The sequence below is a fragment of the Xenopus laevis genome, chromosome 4L, assembly GCF_017654675.1.
Source record: "Xenopus laevis strain J_2021 chromosome 4L, Xenopus_laevis_v10.1, whole genome shotgun sequence".
Classification (NCBI taxonomy): domain Eukaryota; kingdom Metazoa; phylum Chordata; class Amphibia; order Anura; family Pipidae; genus Xenopus; species Xenopus laevis.
Genome location: NC_054377.1, coordinates 4,465,920 through 4,483,069, shown reverse-complemented (window position 1 = coordinate 4,483,069; position 17,150 = coordinate 4,465,920). Strand labels below are relative to the sequence as shown.

The 17,150-nt window shown below is 42.9% G+C and overlaps 1 protein-coding gene across 7 annotated transcripts in view; it reads right to left on the bottom strand.

Annotated features, from left to right (window-relative positions):
• tead1.L (TEA domain family member 1 (SV40 transcriptional enhancer factor) L homeolog) overlaps window positions 1-17,150 on the bottom strand; it is a 107,072-nt gene that overhangs the window by 5,277 nt on the left and 84,645 nt on the right. For 4 of the 7 annotated variants that reach the window (XM_041589737.1, XM_041589741.1, XM_041589740.1 and 1 more), the window contains 5 exons: window positions 13,216-13,350; window positions 12,411-12,457; window positions 12,112-12,173; window positions 10,215-10,339; window positions 5,117-5,290 (listed from right to left, as the gene is read on the bottom strand). In XM_041589737.1, the coding sequence (XP_041445671.1) occupies window positions 5,117-5,290; window positions 10,215-10,339; window positions 12,112-12,173; window positions 12,411-12,457; window positions 13,216-13,350 (543 nt within the window). Of the gene's footprint in view, window positions 1-5,116; window positions 5,291-10,214; window positions 10,340-12,111; window positions 12,174-12,410; window positions 12,458-13,215; window positions 13,351-15,129; window positions 15,142-17,150 lie in introns of all 7 variants that reach the window. The other 3 variants (XM_041589736.1, XM_041589738.1, XM_041589739.1) reach the window with 1 other exon arrangement.

The window sequence follows — 17,150 nt, the reverse complement described above, 5'->3', positions numbered from 1 at the left end:
ACCGGAGGGCGTCATGCTGGAAGCCTTCCCTATGGCCTAATTACGCCTCCCTGTCATTACCTGAAATTGCAGCGAAACGCGTCTGCCCTTTCTTTCTCTAGCCAGGCGCAGAAATTGCTGCCGGACAATCACACGAGGGGAAATGGAACACCACTTAAAATGTGTCAGATTCTTCCGTGCTAAAGGCGTATTGATCCGCGGCGCTGCCTGCGACAGTAAGAAAACATGCGGCCGGAAACCTGCGGAGCTCAGGAGAGCAGAGAAGAATCGGGTGATAATCACAATTGTAACACGCGAGGGGAGAAGGAATAACAGGCGTCAGCAGCCTCCCCCCGCCGGCCAAAGTCAGAGAAATTCAATATTTTGTTCTTTTTTGTCCGTTAAAAATAAAATAAAATGATGATGGGCCTTAAAAGAAAAGTTAAAAAAGAAAATTTACAGAAAATTGGCCGGTAATTTCTCTTATTTACACGGCGTGGGAGCTACCGGCCTGCAGATATTCTATATATTGTCTCTTCCTTCTCTAACTGATGCATGAACTGTGGCACGTCGCATATACTCATCCCAGCACGTCGCATATACACAGCCGAGTACGTCGCATATACACAGCCCCGCACGTCGCATATACACAGCCCCGCACGTCGCATATACACAGCCCCGCACGTCGCATATACACAGCCGGGCACGTCGCATATACACAGCCGGGCACGTCGCATATACACAGCCTGGCACGTCGCATATACACAGCCGGGCACGTCGCATATACACAGCCGGGCACGTCGCATATACACAGCCGGGCACGTCGCATATACACAGCCGGGCACGTCGCATATACACAGCCGGGCACGTCGCATATACACAGCCGGGCACGTCGCATATACACAGCCCCGCACGTCGCATATACACAGCCCCGCACGTCGCATATACACAGCCCCGCACGTCGCATATACACAGCCCCGCACGTCGCATATACACAGCCCCGCACGTCGCATATACACAGCCTGGCACGTTGCATATACACAGCCGGGCACGTCGCATATACACAGCCGGGCACGTCGCATATACACAGCCGGGCACGTCGCATATACACAGCCCCGCATGTCGCATATACACAGCCGGGCACATCGCATATACACAGCCCGCATGTCGCATACACACAGCCTGTTACGTCGCATATACACAGCCCTGCACTTCGCATATACGCAGCCTGGCAAGTCGCATACACACAGCCCGGCACATCGAATATACACAGCCTGGTATGTGGCATACACACAGCTCTGCAAGTCAAATATACACAGCCACAGGCAACCAGTGAGCACAGGGTTCCATGGCAACTTGCACCCACTAACACTTCCAAGTTTGCAGGTCTGAATAACAAAAAAAAATAACTATGGGGCACCAAGGCACCACCCCTAACCTGCCAATCATACTGAATGCGGGCAGCACTGTGTTCATGGGACGGCACGGATCTTTATGCTTCACTCCGGACCCCAAAGACCTGCACCTAAGGCTACAACCCTGCCCTTTCCCAGAGGCCCTGGACCCACTAGAAATAAGGGCTGACGGAATTGCCCTTAGCAGGTGCCCTCCAGTCTCTCCTTCCTGGGTAACAGGTGGCAGTTACTGAATGAGCCCCACCTGATGGCACCATCGTCATCACGTTCCCCTCCAAATGAAAGGAAAGTTTCTCCAGATGGGGAGAGGGCATTTTGGCTGCTGTATTTCTCTTCCCTAGAACTGCATTGGTCAGAACACAGCATGTGTCATAGAATGTTTGGGGCTGCTGGGAGTTACAAAGCTGAAAGGCCCCGGCACTGCTGAATACCCCCCCACATGTTTGCAGTTTTGCATATGAATGCCTAGTTTCCCTTTATTTAACTCAAAGCCCATTTAGTGAGAGTATCTTATTTTTCTATTATCCAATGCTAATGAATGTGAATGCCCCCGTATTCTGCACCTGAGCTTGACAACATTCTTTCATCTTCAAAGGTCATTTTATTTACACCCTTCCCATCCAACGGCAGCACCTTGTTATAATCTGTATGAATAAACCCAGTATATTGCTCTTAATTATTCCCCTTCCCTACAAAACAGCGCCTTGTCCCCCCTCCGACTGCCGGCACGCACCCGCAATCATCCATTCAATGGGATCCTTGTCCAATTTACATTTCATAAACAAGCGCCACATCAAACAGCTCCGAGGCTTCTCCTGATTACTAGTGCCGCCACTTTCTACTTCTGTTTGTAATTCTAATTCCTCCCAAAAGCACACGGCATCTCATTACACAATCCAATCCCCCTTCCACTATCTACAAATATGCGACCGCTCACTCACCCCTGATCATTAGTATCTGTAACATGTTGTGTTTTCATTTCTAAAGATCCAATATAATCACCATACACTTGGCTAACAACTTCCAGCTGCCCTATGTACAATACAGGCATAGACTCTTTTGTCTCTTCTCCCAATGGGACAGAATGTTCTGTTATACCGATAGCTAGAATCTCAGCTGCCATAAAGCAGGACAGGACTGCTGCTTACAATGGGGATCAGATAGGATCTGTGCAGCCACTGGGACAGAATGTTCTGTTATACAGATAGCTAGAATCTCAGCTGCCATAAAGCAGGACATGACTGCTGCTTACAATGGGGATCAGATAGGATCTGTGCAGCCACTGAGACAGAATGCTCTGTTATACAGATAGCTAGAATCTCAGCTGCCATAAAGCAGGACAGGACTGCTGCTTACAATGGGGATCAGATAGGATCTGTGCAGCCACTGGGACAGAATGTTCTGTTATACAGATAGCTAGAATCTCAGCTGCCATAAAGCAGGACAAGACTGCTGCTTACAATGGGGATCAGATAGGATCTGTGCAACCACTGGTACAGAATGCTCTGTTATACAGATAGCTAGAATCTCAGCTGCCATAAAGCAGGACAGAACTGCTGCTTACAATGGGGATCAGATAGGATCTGTGCAGCCACTGGGATAGAATGTTCTGTTATACAGATAGCTAGAATCTCAGCTGCCATAAAGCAGGACAGAACTGCTGCTTACAATGGGGATCAGATAGGATCTGTGCAGCCACTGGGACAGAATGTTCTGTTATACAGATAGCTAGAATCTCAGCTGCCATAAAGCAGGACAGGACTGCTGCTTACAATGGGGATCAGATAGGATCTGTGCAGCCACTGGGACAGAATGTTCTGTTATACAGATAGCTAGAATCTCAGCTGCCATAAAGCAGGGCAGGACTGCTGCTTACAATGGGGATTAATAAATAAACCCAATAGGATTGTTTTGCCTCCAATAAGGATTAATTATACCTGAGTTGGGGTCTAGTACAAGGCACGGTTTTACAGAGAAACAGGAGATTATTAAAAAAAAAAAAATTACTTGATTGAAATAGTCTATGGGAGATGGCCTTCCTGTAATTCGGAGCTTTCTAGATAACAGGTTTCTGTATAACAGATGTCATACTTGTATTACAAAAATAGTTACATTACAGAAATAGTATGTTCTTACCACAATGACATAAAACTAGCAAATAATAGTGATAAAGCAGACTAAAGGTGGCCATACACGGATAGATCCGCTCGTTTGGCGATGTCGCCAAACGAGCGGATCTCCCTCCGATATGCCCACCTTGAGGTGGGCAATATCGGGCTGATCCGATCGTGGGCCCTAGGGCCCAACGATCGGATCCTAGCGTTCGCCAAACGGGCGGTCGGATCGCGGGACCGCATCAACTAACAGATGCGGCCGCGATCCGACGGGATTTTTAATCCCATCCGATCGAGATCTGGCCGACTTTCGGCCAGATCTCGATCGGGGAAGCCCGTCGGGGGCCCCCATACACGGGCCAATAAGCTGCCGACACGGTCTGTCGGCAGCTTTTATCGGCCCGTGTATGGTCACCTTTACACTAACGGCATTCGACGGCTTTATGCAGAAGTCTCAGGCTGCCTAAAAACAATCTCATTTTAATACATGTACTAATTGTGATTTCCAACCACTAGATGGTGCTGTAGAATAGAATTTAAACAAAAGAAATTGTACATAAGCCACTTTATAGCTATTATTTAAGGGCAGGCCAGTGACACACGGAGAGTATTTTATATCCAGTTAATATACCGTTACCCTGCAAGATTGAAAAAGCAGATAACAGCGAAGCTTTGTAGAATACAATGGGTTCAGTTCTTACACCAGAGGGGTCACATGCCATTGATGTCTCTATAAAACACTACAGACTGTAGTAATAACCTATAATCTTTCTTATATTAAATAAGCATTTGCTTCCAAGAGAATGTTGAACAACAAAGAAAACAAGTAAATAAACAAAATGCTCCGACGTTTGCTGATTTAATCCCATTGTTTCAAGAAAGGATGTCTGAGCTCTACAGATGACAAAACTACAAATTATCTTAAAGGAACAGTCCAGTGTAAAAATAAAAAATGGGTGAATAAAATAAAAAATGTATCTAATAGAGTTAGTTAGGCAAAAATGTAATGTATAAAGGCTGGAGTGACTGGATGTGTAACATAATAGCCAGAACACTACTTCCTGCTTTTCAGCTCTCTAACTGAGTTAGTCAGTCACATGGGAAACAGTTATGACTCATGTGACCTCCACTCAAGTCTCTGATTTGTTACTGCCTGGTAACCAATCAGTGGAAAGCAAGAGAGCTGCAAAGCAGGAAGTAGTGTTCTGGCTATTATGTTACACATCCACTCACTCCAGCCTTTAGACATTACATTTTTGGCTAAAAAACTATATTAGATACATTGTTTATTTTGCACAGCCTATTTACCCAGTTTTTATTTGATCACATTGAACAATTCCTTTGAAAAGTGCAAAGAAATAAAAAACATTTCCCCTAAATTAACTGGGTGATGTCAGGTTGGCACCTCACCTACAGGCTCAGCCCCCTTTGCACCCCATGAATGGCATCTTTGGGGCCACAAACCCTGACTGAGGAACACTCTGTACCCCCACTGAGGGAAGCCCTGGGCACCAATCATATTGTAGCACTGGCCAGGGAGCCCAATCCCAGCTTACTATTACCCCTACCAAACACTCTCTCTATGGACCGAGGGGTTTATTGACTTACCCAGAACTTAACCAAGAAAAATGCATTTTGGGGTCCCTTCCCGAACAGTTCCTTCAGTCCTCCCTTCTTCTCTGGAAATTTGTCGTAGATTTGGCGAATGTCTACGGCTTCAAGCAGTGGATCACTGTAAGAATGATTTGCTTGTCCAATGTGCACAAAGAGGTGTTTGTTGTACTGTGAGGGATGAAAAGACAAAATGTCAGAATAAGGGAAAACGCTGGGCACTGTCTGGAGATTTCAGCCCAAAGTTGGGGACCACCCTCCTTCGCGATAGTAGTAGAAGGAAAGCTACGGAGGCAGTTTATTGCTAATAGATTAGCCACAATAGTGAAAGCTATAACACTGTATTAATTCTGCAGAATGCTTTACCATACCTGAGTAAAAAGCTCTAGAAGCTCTGTTTTTTAGGATAGCAGCTGCCATATTAGCTTGGTGTGACATCACTTCCTGCCTGAGTCTCTCTATGCTCACTCATAGCTCTGGGCTCAGATTACAGCAGAGAAGGGAGGGAGAGAGGAGCAAACTGAGCATGCTCAAGCCCAGGGCAAGGTGGTTCAGTATGTTACAGAATGGTCAATTCTAAACAATTTTTCAATTGGTCTTCATTATTTATTTTTAATAGTTTTATCATTATTTGCCTTCTTCTTCAGACTCTTTCCAGCTTTCAAAAGGGCGTCGCTGACCCCATCTAAAAATACAAATGCTCCGTAAGGCTTCAAATGTATTGTTATTGTTACTCTTTATTCCTCATCTTTCTATTTAGGCCTCTCCTATTCATATTCCAGTCTCTTATTCAGATCAGTGCATGGTTGCTAGGGTAACCTGGATCCTAGCAACCAGATTGCTTAAAATGCAAATTGACGAGCTGCTGATTAAAAAGCGAAATAATTCAAAAACCACAAATAATAAAAAATGAAAACCAATCACAAATTGTCTCAGGATATCACTCTCTATAACATACTAACAGTTCATTTAAAGGTGAACAACCCCTTTAAGCTGAAAACAGTTAGTCTGATACAGAAGCCCATGAGTACACAATAGAAGGAAAGAAATGTGCTGTTTCTTTTGACAGAGGACTCAGAGCAGCATTACTTTGAGGGTTTACTGGTATATTTATATAGACCTTTCTGATAAAGTTTACTTAGTTTCAGCCTTTCCTTCTCCTTTAAGTATGGCTTTATATGGATACATCATTTCATATAGAGACCTGTCTAACAGAGACTCAACGTTACGGGATAGGAGTGTGAGAACTGACACTGATGAGAGGCAAAAAAAAGTAAAAGTGGCCCCTGTAACATGTGGATAAGTGACAGTTGAGCCAGTGACACTTTTAGCTGGGAGCTATAGTTGAACAACAGCTGGATCAAAAACACAAGTTATTAGATTAAACAATAATCTTTGCACAATAATTTTCCATATAAGGGAATATATCCCACCCCAAAAGCAACCCGCCAGCATGATGGAGACACGGCAGCTTTACTGGTGGTCTTCCCATTAAATATTATGGGAGAACACAAGGAAACAAGTCCCCCAGGCACAGGTCTGTGCTGCAGAATTCCTAGTAAGACTAAAAGAATTCAGCACCCCCGGGAGGCGAGAGGGAGGGAAAGCCTTGGGCACAGGGTGACCTGAATATTTATTTTTAAGACCACCTGCCTCTGATGATGGATGCAGCCCCTTAAGCCTCCAGCAACTCACTTACATTTCTATTTATGTTTAACTGTCACATGGGTGAACCCTTCATCCATCATCTTCTGTGCCAGTCACATATTCCTATAGCAAAGGATGTGCCCAACAACACTGGCACAGAATTCCATGTAGGGGTCGTGTCTCCTATTTGCTGCACATATAACTTTTGTAGTCAATATTCTATTGCTCCGATTGGCTAGGAGTTATTTTATTCATGTTCTAATTGGCTGCGGGGTCTGTGGCTATTTCATTCTCTCGTCGGTCAGAGGTTAGACTAATCATGTGAATGTCAGAAAGTTAAAGGGATACTGGTTTTTTTTCCAAAACACATCAGTTAATAGTGCAGCAGAATTCTGCACTGAAATCCATTTCTCAAAAGAGCAAACTGATTTTTTTATATTTAATTATTAAAACCGGACATGGGGCTAGGCCAGGAGTGCCCATACTTACTACTAATGCAAGGTCTACTGGTAGATACCGATCTACCTTTTGGGCACATCTGGGCTAAACTGACATATTGTCAGTTTTCCAGCTGCCCTTAGTCATGTGATTTGTGCTCTGGAAAACTTCAGTCACTCTTTACTGCAAGTTTGAGTGATATCATCCCCCACTCCAGCAGCCTAACAACAGAACAATGGGAAGAACACAAGATAACAGCTGCCTGGTAGATCTAAAGGCCCCCATACACGGGCCGATAAAAGCTGCCATCAGACCGAGATGGCAGCTTATTGGCCTATGCGTGGAGCCATCCAATGGGCTTCCCCAATCAATCAGGTTAAAAAATCCCGTTGGAGCGCGGCCGCATCTATGCAGTCCCACGATTCAACCGCCCGTATCAACGATCGGATCAGCCTAATATCGCCCAATGCGGACATATCGGGGAGAGATCCGCTCGTTTGGCGACATCGCCAAACAATTGGATCTCTACGTCTATGGCCAAGAACCAAGAAAAATGAACAGCACTCAATAGCAAAATCCAGGTCCCACTGAGGCACATTCAGTTACATTGAGTAGGAGAAACAACAGCCTGCCAGAAAGCAGTTCCATCCTAAAGTGCTGGCTCTTTCTGAAATCACATGACCAGGCAAAATGAGCTGAGATGCACCTACACACCAATATTATAACTAAATACACTTGCTGGTTCAGGAATTACATTTTATATTGTACAGTCAATTATTTGCAGTGTAAACAGTGTAATTTAGAAATAAAAACAACATCATAAAAATCATGACCTAATCCCTTAAAGGAGAACTCCCTCCTGCAGTGCCGCATACCATAGATGGCATTATTGTGGCAGCCCATGGAACAGAGCATGTAAAGATGGCATGCCGTGATGGGACGGGATTCAGCACATGTGTGACCCTGAATAAGAAGCAAAGAGAGTGTCCGATATCCCGGGCCTGGCATGTGACTAATCCCACTCCTCTACAAATAGCTCTGCCTGAGTTCAGCCCATTAAAATAGTTTAATGCAGACTTGCCTGGCGGTGACCTAATGAAGGTATGAAGCCTGGGTCTCTCCAAGGGCTGAATGTGGATATATTCCACTCCACTGCCCAAATAGCTGTATTTCATAGGAGTCATTATAATAGCAGATCCATTAGGATAAATGGAGGGAATATTGTATATTAACTGATGCAGGAAACACAGGGACAGTGATGAGCTTCATGGAGCTTTTCCTTAGTACTGACAATGCTAAATAATATACAAAGTATTTATCTTAAGTTGGCAAGTGCGACCCTACTAGCTTTTGACTCCTGTTCTATAAAGATGGCCATAACCATACGGAGAGATGCGAGCATTCATAGGGCTGCAACAAAAGCCCCGTTACCAACAATAATCATGTAAGCAGAAGATGAGCAGAGCCCTGAGGAATCTCCCGGAATGATATTCTATATGCCATCTAGAGCGTTGCATACCTAGAGAATCCTAAATCACAGCGCAGCTGCCCATGCCCTCTGCCAAACAGACAGGTGCCAGGGCAATGTATTCCCCCATATAAAACTGGGCTTCTTGTGCGAGAAAACACAACATTGAAGTCTGAATTATAAACACCTGCTTTATGGATACCAACCATGTACTGAGAAATATATTTCTACTATTATTATTATTATTAACATTTATTTATATAGCACCAGTATATTTCGCAGTGCTGTACCAATTAGCCACTTTTAGCTTGGGTCCCCCCTTAAGCACTCACCCCAAATCTCCCCCTAACTGGCCTTCAGGCTGGGTCCCCTTAGCTCATAACAAGGTTACAGATATATAGAAACATTGGGGTGTCATCCTGCTATAGTTCCAGGGGTACCCAGGGTACAAATAATCACTCACCCCAAATCTCCCCCTAACTGACCTTCAGACTGGGCCCCCTTAGCTCATAACAAGGTTATAGATATATAGAAACATTGGGGTGTCACCCTGCTATAGTTCCAGGGGTACTCAGGGTACAAATAAACACTCACCCCAAATCTCCCCCTAACTGACCTTCAGACTGGGCCCCCTTAGCTCATAACAAGGTTACAGATATATAGAAACATTGGGGTGTCACCCTGCTATAGTTCCAGAGGTACCCAGGGCACAAATAATCACTCACCCCAAATCTCCCCCTAACTGGCCTTCAGACTGGGCCCCCTTAGCTCATAACAAGGTTACAGATATATAGAAACATTGGGGTAACAGTCACCCTGCTATAGTTCCAGGGGTACCCAGGGTACAAATAAACATTCACCCCAAATCTCCCCCTAACTGACCTTCAGACTGGGCCCCTTAGCTCATAACAAGGTTACAGATATATAGAAACATTGGGGTGTCACCCTGCTATAGTTCCAGGGGTACCCAGGACACAAATAAACACTCACCCAAATCTCCCCCTAACTGACCTTCAGATTGGGCCCCCTTAGCTCATAACAAGGTTACAGATATATAGAAACATTGGGGTAACAGTCACCCTGCTATAGTTCCAGGGGTACCCAGGGTACAAATAAACACTCACCCCAAATCTCCCCCTAACTGACCTTCAGACTGGGCCCCCTTAGCTCATAACAAGGTTACAGATATATAGAAACATTGGGGTGTCACCCTGCTATAGTTCCAGTGGTACCCAGGACACAAATAAACACTCACCCCAAATCTCCCCCTAACTGACCTTCAGATTGGGCCCCCTTAGCTCATAACAAGGTTACAGATATATAGAAACATTGGGGTAACAGTCACCCTGCTATAGTTCCAGGGGTACCCAGGGTACAAATAAACACTCACCCCAAATCTCCCCCTAACTGACCTTCAGACTGGGCCCCCTTAGCTCATAACAAGGTTACCGATATATAGAAACATTGGGGTGCCACCCTGCTATAGTTCCAGGGGTACCCGCATCCCGAATCTTAAAAAAGAAAATCAGAAAGAGCACTTACTGCATCGGGGTCCCGCTGCTGTTCTAAAAACGCTGAGAATTCCACCAGCCGCAGTTTGGTTGTGCCAATGGAGCGACCTTGCCATGCTGGAACAGAGGATGGTGGGGGAGCGGCAGGTTCAAACCCTGAAAAAGAATATAGGTCTGTGTATCACGTCTGAGCATCAAAACATTGCGAAGAAAAACAGAAAACTGTCATCATATGGCTTTAATTACACTATATTGGCATAGGTCATTTTCTCATCGCTATATGCTATAGCCTCATACAAAACAATATGGCAGCTCCCACTTGTACATATATATAAGGAAGGAGTGTTAGTGCATGAAATATGTTATACCGGTATACTAAAAATATGAAAAATTCAGAATATTACAAGGGAAACATTTGGAAGATAAATTGTATTTAATTGAGGCACCAGAAGGAAATAAAACTTCTGGCTTCTTAAAATAAGACAAAGATAGTCACACATTCTGGCCCTTTTTGGGAAGGCGCGTTTGTAATACAGTTTCACCATATCAAAGTCAGACAGCGCAGACAAAGAAATCAGGTGTGAGCTTATGTTCCTGCACAGAAAGCGCCTCCCCGGAGGTACAATTAAAGCTTCTTAGCAGCGCACCTGTGCTCCGGCTCTCAGGGGACAAATCACAAGGAATTTAAAGTGTTTCTTGAAATGTCTCCACTCGAAGGAAAAACGAGTGTCTGGGAAACAACCCCACTACCAGCCAGTGACAATATCTGCCAACAGCATGGCACGGCATATCCAGTGCCCAAAAACTGGCCCCGGTTCTTACCGAAAATATAAATAGTATAAAAACGGGAGATTAAAGGTAAAGTATTTCCCCCCCATTTGTCGCAGCATACCTTGCGGCACTCAGGTCCTTTAAGGGGGTGGTTCACCTTTAAGTAAACTTTTAGTATGTTATAGAATGGCTGATTCTAAGAAACTTTTCAACTGACCCTTATTTTTTCTTTTTTTTATAGTTTCTGAATTATTTGCCTTCATCTTCTGACTCTTTCTAGCTTTCAAAGGCTAAAAAAAAACAAATACTCTGTAAGGCTACAAATGTATTGTTACTTTTTATTACTCGTCATTCTATTCAGGCCTCTCCTATTCATATTCCAGTCTCTTATTAAAATTAATGGATGGTTGCTAGGGGAATTTGGACCCTAGCAACCTGAACAGAGAGCAGTTTTCAAATGAGGGGTCACTGACCCCTTCTAAAAAAAACAAATGCTCTGTAAGGCTACAAATGTATTGTTATTGCTACTTTTTATTCCTCATCTTTCTATTCAGACCTCTCCTATTCATATTCCAGTCTGTTATTCAAATCAGTGCATGGTTGCTAGGGGAATTTGGATCCTAGCATTCATATGGCAAACTGCAAACTGAAGAGCGGCTGAATAAAAAGCTAAATAAGTAAAAAACCACAAATAATAAAAAATGAAAACCAATTACAAATTGTCTCAGAATATCACTCTTTAGTTAATTTAAAGGTGAACAACCCCTTTAAAGGGGAAGGAAACCTAGTCGGCGCAAACCCCCACCCCCCCTCCCGTTTGTTGCCCACCCTCCCTCCCACCCCCCCTGGCCTACCCGTCCCGCTGGACCTGTGCAGAAGGGTAAGTAACAAGTTAGGGGCATTTGCCCAGCGGGACGGGTAGGCCAGGGGGAGGAGGGAGGGTGGGCAACAAACGGGAGGGGGGGTGGGGGGTTTGCGCCGACCAGGTTTCCTTCCCCTTTAAGTAAAATATGACAAAAAACAAAATACACTTCCTGTTATAGTGACATGATTTCCGGGATTTCGCAGAACACAAAATCCAGGAGAGGATTGTGCCCAAACTGCCTGTGAGTCCAGCAGAGGGGAGTTAAATGACTGACATTTAATAGAAACATTACCTGGAATTGGTGGGGCGGCGCTTGGTTGAATGGGATAGACTTGCTGAGCAAATGGCTTCACACTAGAAATGAACAAAGAGTTAAAATCAATATCATGGGTTCTGATGCAAATAAGCACTATACGGATACCTGTTCTATAAATAATGAGCAAAGATAATACAAATCCTAAATGATGGCACATAAAGGTGATTTAAAGCAGCCACAACTTTATGTAGGGAGTCTGCCAATAAGAAGCACCCAGTACACAAAAGGCACGAGGCTAGAATCATAGCGTACAGAAAGTTTGGGGCTGTACTTACTCTTGGGAAGAGCCAGGTTGGCCCGTCTGGATCATTCCTGGCCAGTACTGAGGACAGAAAGAAGAGTCATCGTCAGCAGGATGAAATGACCTAGATGCAACCCTCTAAATGTATTAATATTACTATTATTATCCCCTTGGGTATTGCAGAGGTCAGACCTGAAGGGATATGAGATACAAATATCCTCTTTCCCAGGCACAGTGGCTGCTTCTAGTGACTTCCATTACTCCCACTAATTTCCCTGCCCATTCTGCACTCAACGTGACCCTTAACTTAGCTTCAACCTTCCATCTTTATGTTAACTGTGCTTCAGTGAGACCATGGAAAAGGTTTCCCTACCTAAGAGGTAAAGGAAGATACTTCTCCTTTAAAGGAGAAAGAAAGCTACCGAAGCAGTTTATTGCCAATAGATTAGCCACAATAGTACAAGCTATAAAACAATATTTATTCTGCAGGATGCTTTACCATACCTGAGTAAACAGCTCTAGAAGCTCTCTGTTTGTTTAGGATAGCAGCTGCCATATTAGCTTGGTGTGACATCACTTCCTGCCTGAGTCTCTCCCTGCTCACTCATAGCTCTGGGCTCAGATTACAGCAGAGAGAGGGAGAGAGGAGCAAACTGAGCATGCTCAAGCCCTAGCCCTGGAGGTTTAAGCTGAAAACAGGAAGTCTTTGTTTCTTTTGACAGAGGACTCAGAGCAGCATTACTTTGAGGGGTAACTGGTATTTATATAGACCTTTCTGATAAAGATTACTTAGTTTTAGCCTTTCCTTCTCCTTTAAGAGCTCCTAAAAGCAAACTTACCCCGGGAGCAGCAGGGAAGGCAGAGCGGGGGATTCCGGGCAGGCCCAGCTTGTTGTGAATTGCAGTAGCCGACACGATCTGAGCAGACGACATGGCTGCCATGTGTTGCAGTGCTTTGTCCTTTGACGTCTGATCCTTAAACATAACAGTTTGCATGCGGTTACTGAGTGCTGTGTGGCAGGGGAGTGGGCAGCTCTAAGCGTGGGTATTAAACACGAGAAGCCGTTGGCAAAACGTAGTAAAGCTAGCATGCATCTAACGGAGGGACATGGGACTCCCAAGCCCCAACTCCCTACAGTCTGGAGATGGTTTCTCAATGTCATTTAGAGTCACCTACAACTTAAAGGGATACGGTCATCGGAATTTTTTTTTTCAAAATGCATCAGTTAATAGTGCTACTCCAGGAGAATTCTGCACTGAAATCAGTTTCTCAAAAGAGCAACAGATTTTTTTATATTTAATTTTGAAATCTGACATTGGGACATATGTCAGTTTCCCAGCTGCCCCCAGTCATGTGACTTCAGTTACTCTTTACTGCAAGTTGGAATGATATCACTTCCTCCCCAGCTGCCTAACAACAGAACAATGGGAAGGTAACCAGTTAGCAGCTCCCTAACACAAGATAACAGCTGCCTGGTAGATCTAAGAACAGCACTCAATAGTAAAATCCAGGTCCCACTGAGACACATTCAGTAACATTGAGTAGAAGAAACAACAGCCTGCCAGACAGCAGTTCCATCTTAAAGTGCTGACTCTTTCTGAAAGCACATGACCAGCCAAAATGACCTGAGATGCACCTACACACCAATATTACAACTAAATACACTTGCTGGTTCAGGAATGACATTTTATATTGTAGAGTGAATTATTTGCAGTGTAAACAGTGTCATTTAGAAATAAAAACTACATAATAAAAATCATGACAGAATGCCTAGATCTACCAGGCAGCTGTTATCTTGTGTTAGGGAGCTGTTATCTGGTTACCTTCCCATTGTTCTGTTGTTATCACTCCAACTTGCAGTACAGCAGTAAAGAGTGACTGAAGTTTAGTAGAGCACAAGTCACCTGACTGAGGGCAGCTGGGAAACTGACAATATGTCTAGCCCCATGTCAGATTTAAAAATTAAATATAAAACAAATCTGTTTGATCTTTTAAGAAGGATTTCAGTGCAGAATTCTGCAGGAGCAGCGCTATTAACTGATGTGTTTTGAAAAAAAAAATGTTTTCCCATGACAGTATCCCTTTAAACACTTTCAGCAACTAATGCCATACCCAACACGTGGTAGCTTTGGGCCAATAACTGGAGTAGATAGGGGGGCCTTGGGAGTATGATAGTAGAGGGCAAACTCCACAGGCTAATACAATTCTCAGCCAATGTATTTTCCAATATCTGAAGGTGAGGCAATTACCTATCAGTCTGGAGAGGTTTAGCTGCCAGCCAGTTATATGACAAGTGTTGGGCTTAAAGAGTAGGTAATAAATGATAATTGTATCCCTTTAACTGAATGTTTCTCTCTTTGGTTGTTATTTCATTATACTGTGACCAATGAAAAACGAAGGCAGCTCGGGCATGAGGATTATACAGCCAAGACAAGACGTTAGAGATGGATACACGGTGTATGTAGAAATGCTGGTGCATGATGGGGCACAGTGGGAAGCTCTCCATAGCAGGCCGATATTTCAGGCAAGTAGAGAGACGTTCTGGCAGAGCATGCACGCTTTTTGTTCTCTAGCTTGGCCAATGGTCAGCGAGTGTCAGTACCGTCAACGCTGAGTTATTGGAATGATCTTGCCAACGCCCTAAACAAGGTGAAGGACAGAGAGCAAGCAGAGTCTACAAACAAAAGGCGACGGCCAAACACTGTGCCAAGCAAAGGGGCAGTCGGGCACGGTTGGGCCATTCAATAACTTACCATGTTTGTCACCTAGATACAATACAAATTGTGCGTTAGAAGGTGTGCGTAAAATCGGAGAGGAGGAGGACACAGGTATTTGCTACAGATACAAAAACCAGTAGGGAAATTGGCGACATGTATCATTTCTAGGATTGGAAACAGGTCTTGAATTCCACAATCCTCTGCATTAGAAAACTGCTGTGTACAAGATGCAGGGATTTCCAGTCGAGCAATGGTTGACTGACGATACAGGGGGTTATAATTTAGCAATGGCTGGCTGACTATTGCCAATGGCTGAAGAACAGAAGTTCAATGCAGAATTAGGCTCGAAACTTATATTTTGGGGTTTTGCACCAGCCCAAGGGCTTTAGCAGGGAAGCTCTGAGACCTATGAGTAAGTGAAACGCGTTAGGCCTTCATCTGTAATGTCCTAATAAAAGTGTTTGAATTTTTATCCCCTTTTTGGAGAAAAATCACAATTTCTGTTAAAGGTCTGTGCCCCCCCAATATATTATTTCATAGTCTATAATTATAGGAGAAATATCCTCTCTGAGAAGCTTTGGCTAATGATTAATCTTTAAAGGTAGGACACATTCTTATTTTACCTTATTATCCTTTATTATGTAATTAGTTGTCCTGTATATATAATAAAACTGTATGTAACTATGATTCCCTACAACAACAACCCCCTCCATAGTGAACTAGTAAATATGTTATATTGATGACATTTATAGCAAATCACTTCCTATTTTTCCTTAATTTTGTATTGGGAAGGCAGGCAAAAAAAACCGGAACATTCACCGAATGGTTTTTGTATCGTCTGCACCAAACAAAATAAAAACCCAAAAAACAGTTACACATTCAGGTTACCGTTAGCGACATAACAGTTATATGACATCACAAGGGTTAACAGACAAACCTACTTGTGCACAACACAATGACATTTGGTAAGGGAGCGGTAAAAATATTCAGCCGAGAAACATTTCTTACTACCTCTGCTGCTAGAAATCATATTTTAATAACAAATACACATGTAGGATCTGATATCCGGAATCCTTGGGGTTTTCGGGATAAAGGGGGTGGGGGATCTTTCCTTAATTGGGAGCATTGTGCCTTAAGATCGCTAAAAACATTTTTAACATTAAAATAAAAAACTCATGGAATTGCTCTGCCACCAATATGAATTTAGGAAGATTAGACTAAAAATTATTTGATTTAAAGGGGTGGTTCACCTTTAAAGTAACTTTTATTACGTTATAGAACAACCAATTCTAATCAACTTTTCAATTGGTTTTCATTATTTATTTTTTAAAGTTTTATAGTTATTTGTCTTTTTCTTCTGATTTTTTGCAGCTTTCAAAATGGGCGTCGCTGTCCCCTTCTAAAAAAACAAATACTATGTAAGGCTACAAATGTATTGTTACTTTTTATTACTGATCCTTCTATTCAGACTCTCTCTTATTCATATTCCAGTTTCTTATTCAAATCAATGCATGATGGTTGCTAGGGGAATTTGGGCCCTAGTTACCAGATTGCTTAAAATTAAAATTGAAGAGCTGCTGAATAAAAAGCTAAATAACTCAAAAACCTTCAATAATAAAAAATGAAAACAAATTGCAAATTATCTCAGATTAATTCTCTACATCTAAAAGGTGAACAACCCCTTTAATAGGACATCATGGAAAATAGTATTCATGTATTTCTGAGCTTTTTGGATAACAAATATGCACATATATATTTTTAAACTTTGGATAAAATAATAAAAAAAATACAAACAATAGTAAAATGTTATTAAAAAAAATCTTAATTATAAAAAAAACATTTATAAATAGTTTTAAATATAATCTAAATTTAATTTTTTTTTTTTTTAAAAAAAAAAAGGTTTTATTTATTTGTTTGAACATCCTCATACACAGATCAGTGGATTCAATAAGTCATTATTTACTAATACACACATCAAAGCTATCCTTTGTACATTCCCGGGGCAGATCCGGCAAAAATTGAATTTTTAATTAAGAATTTATAAGTAATTATTTTTT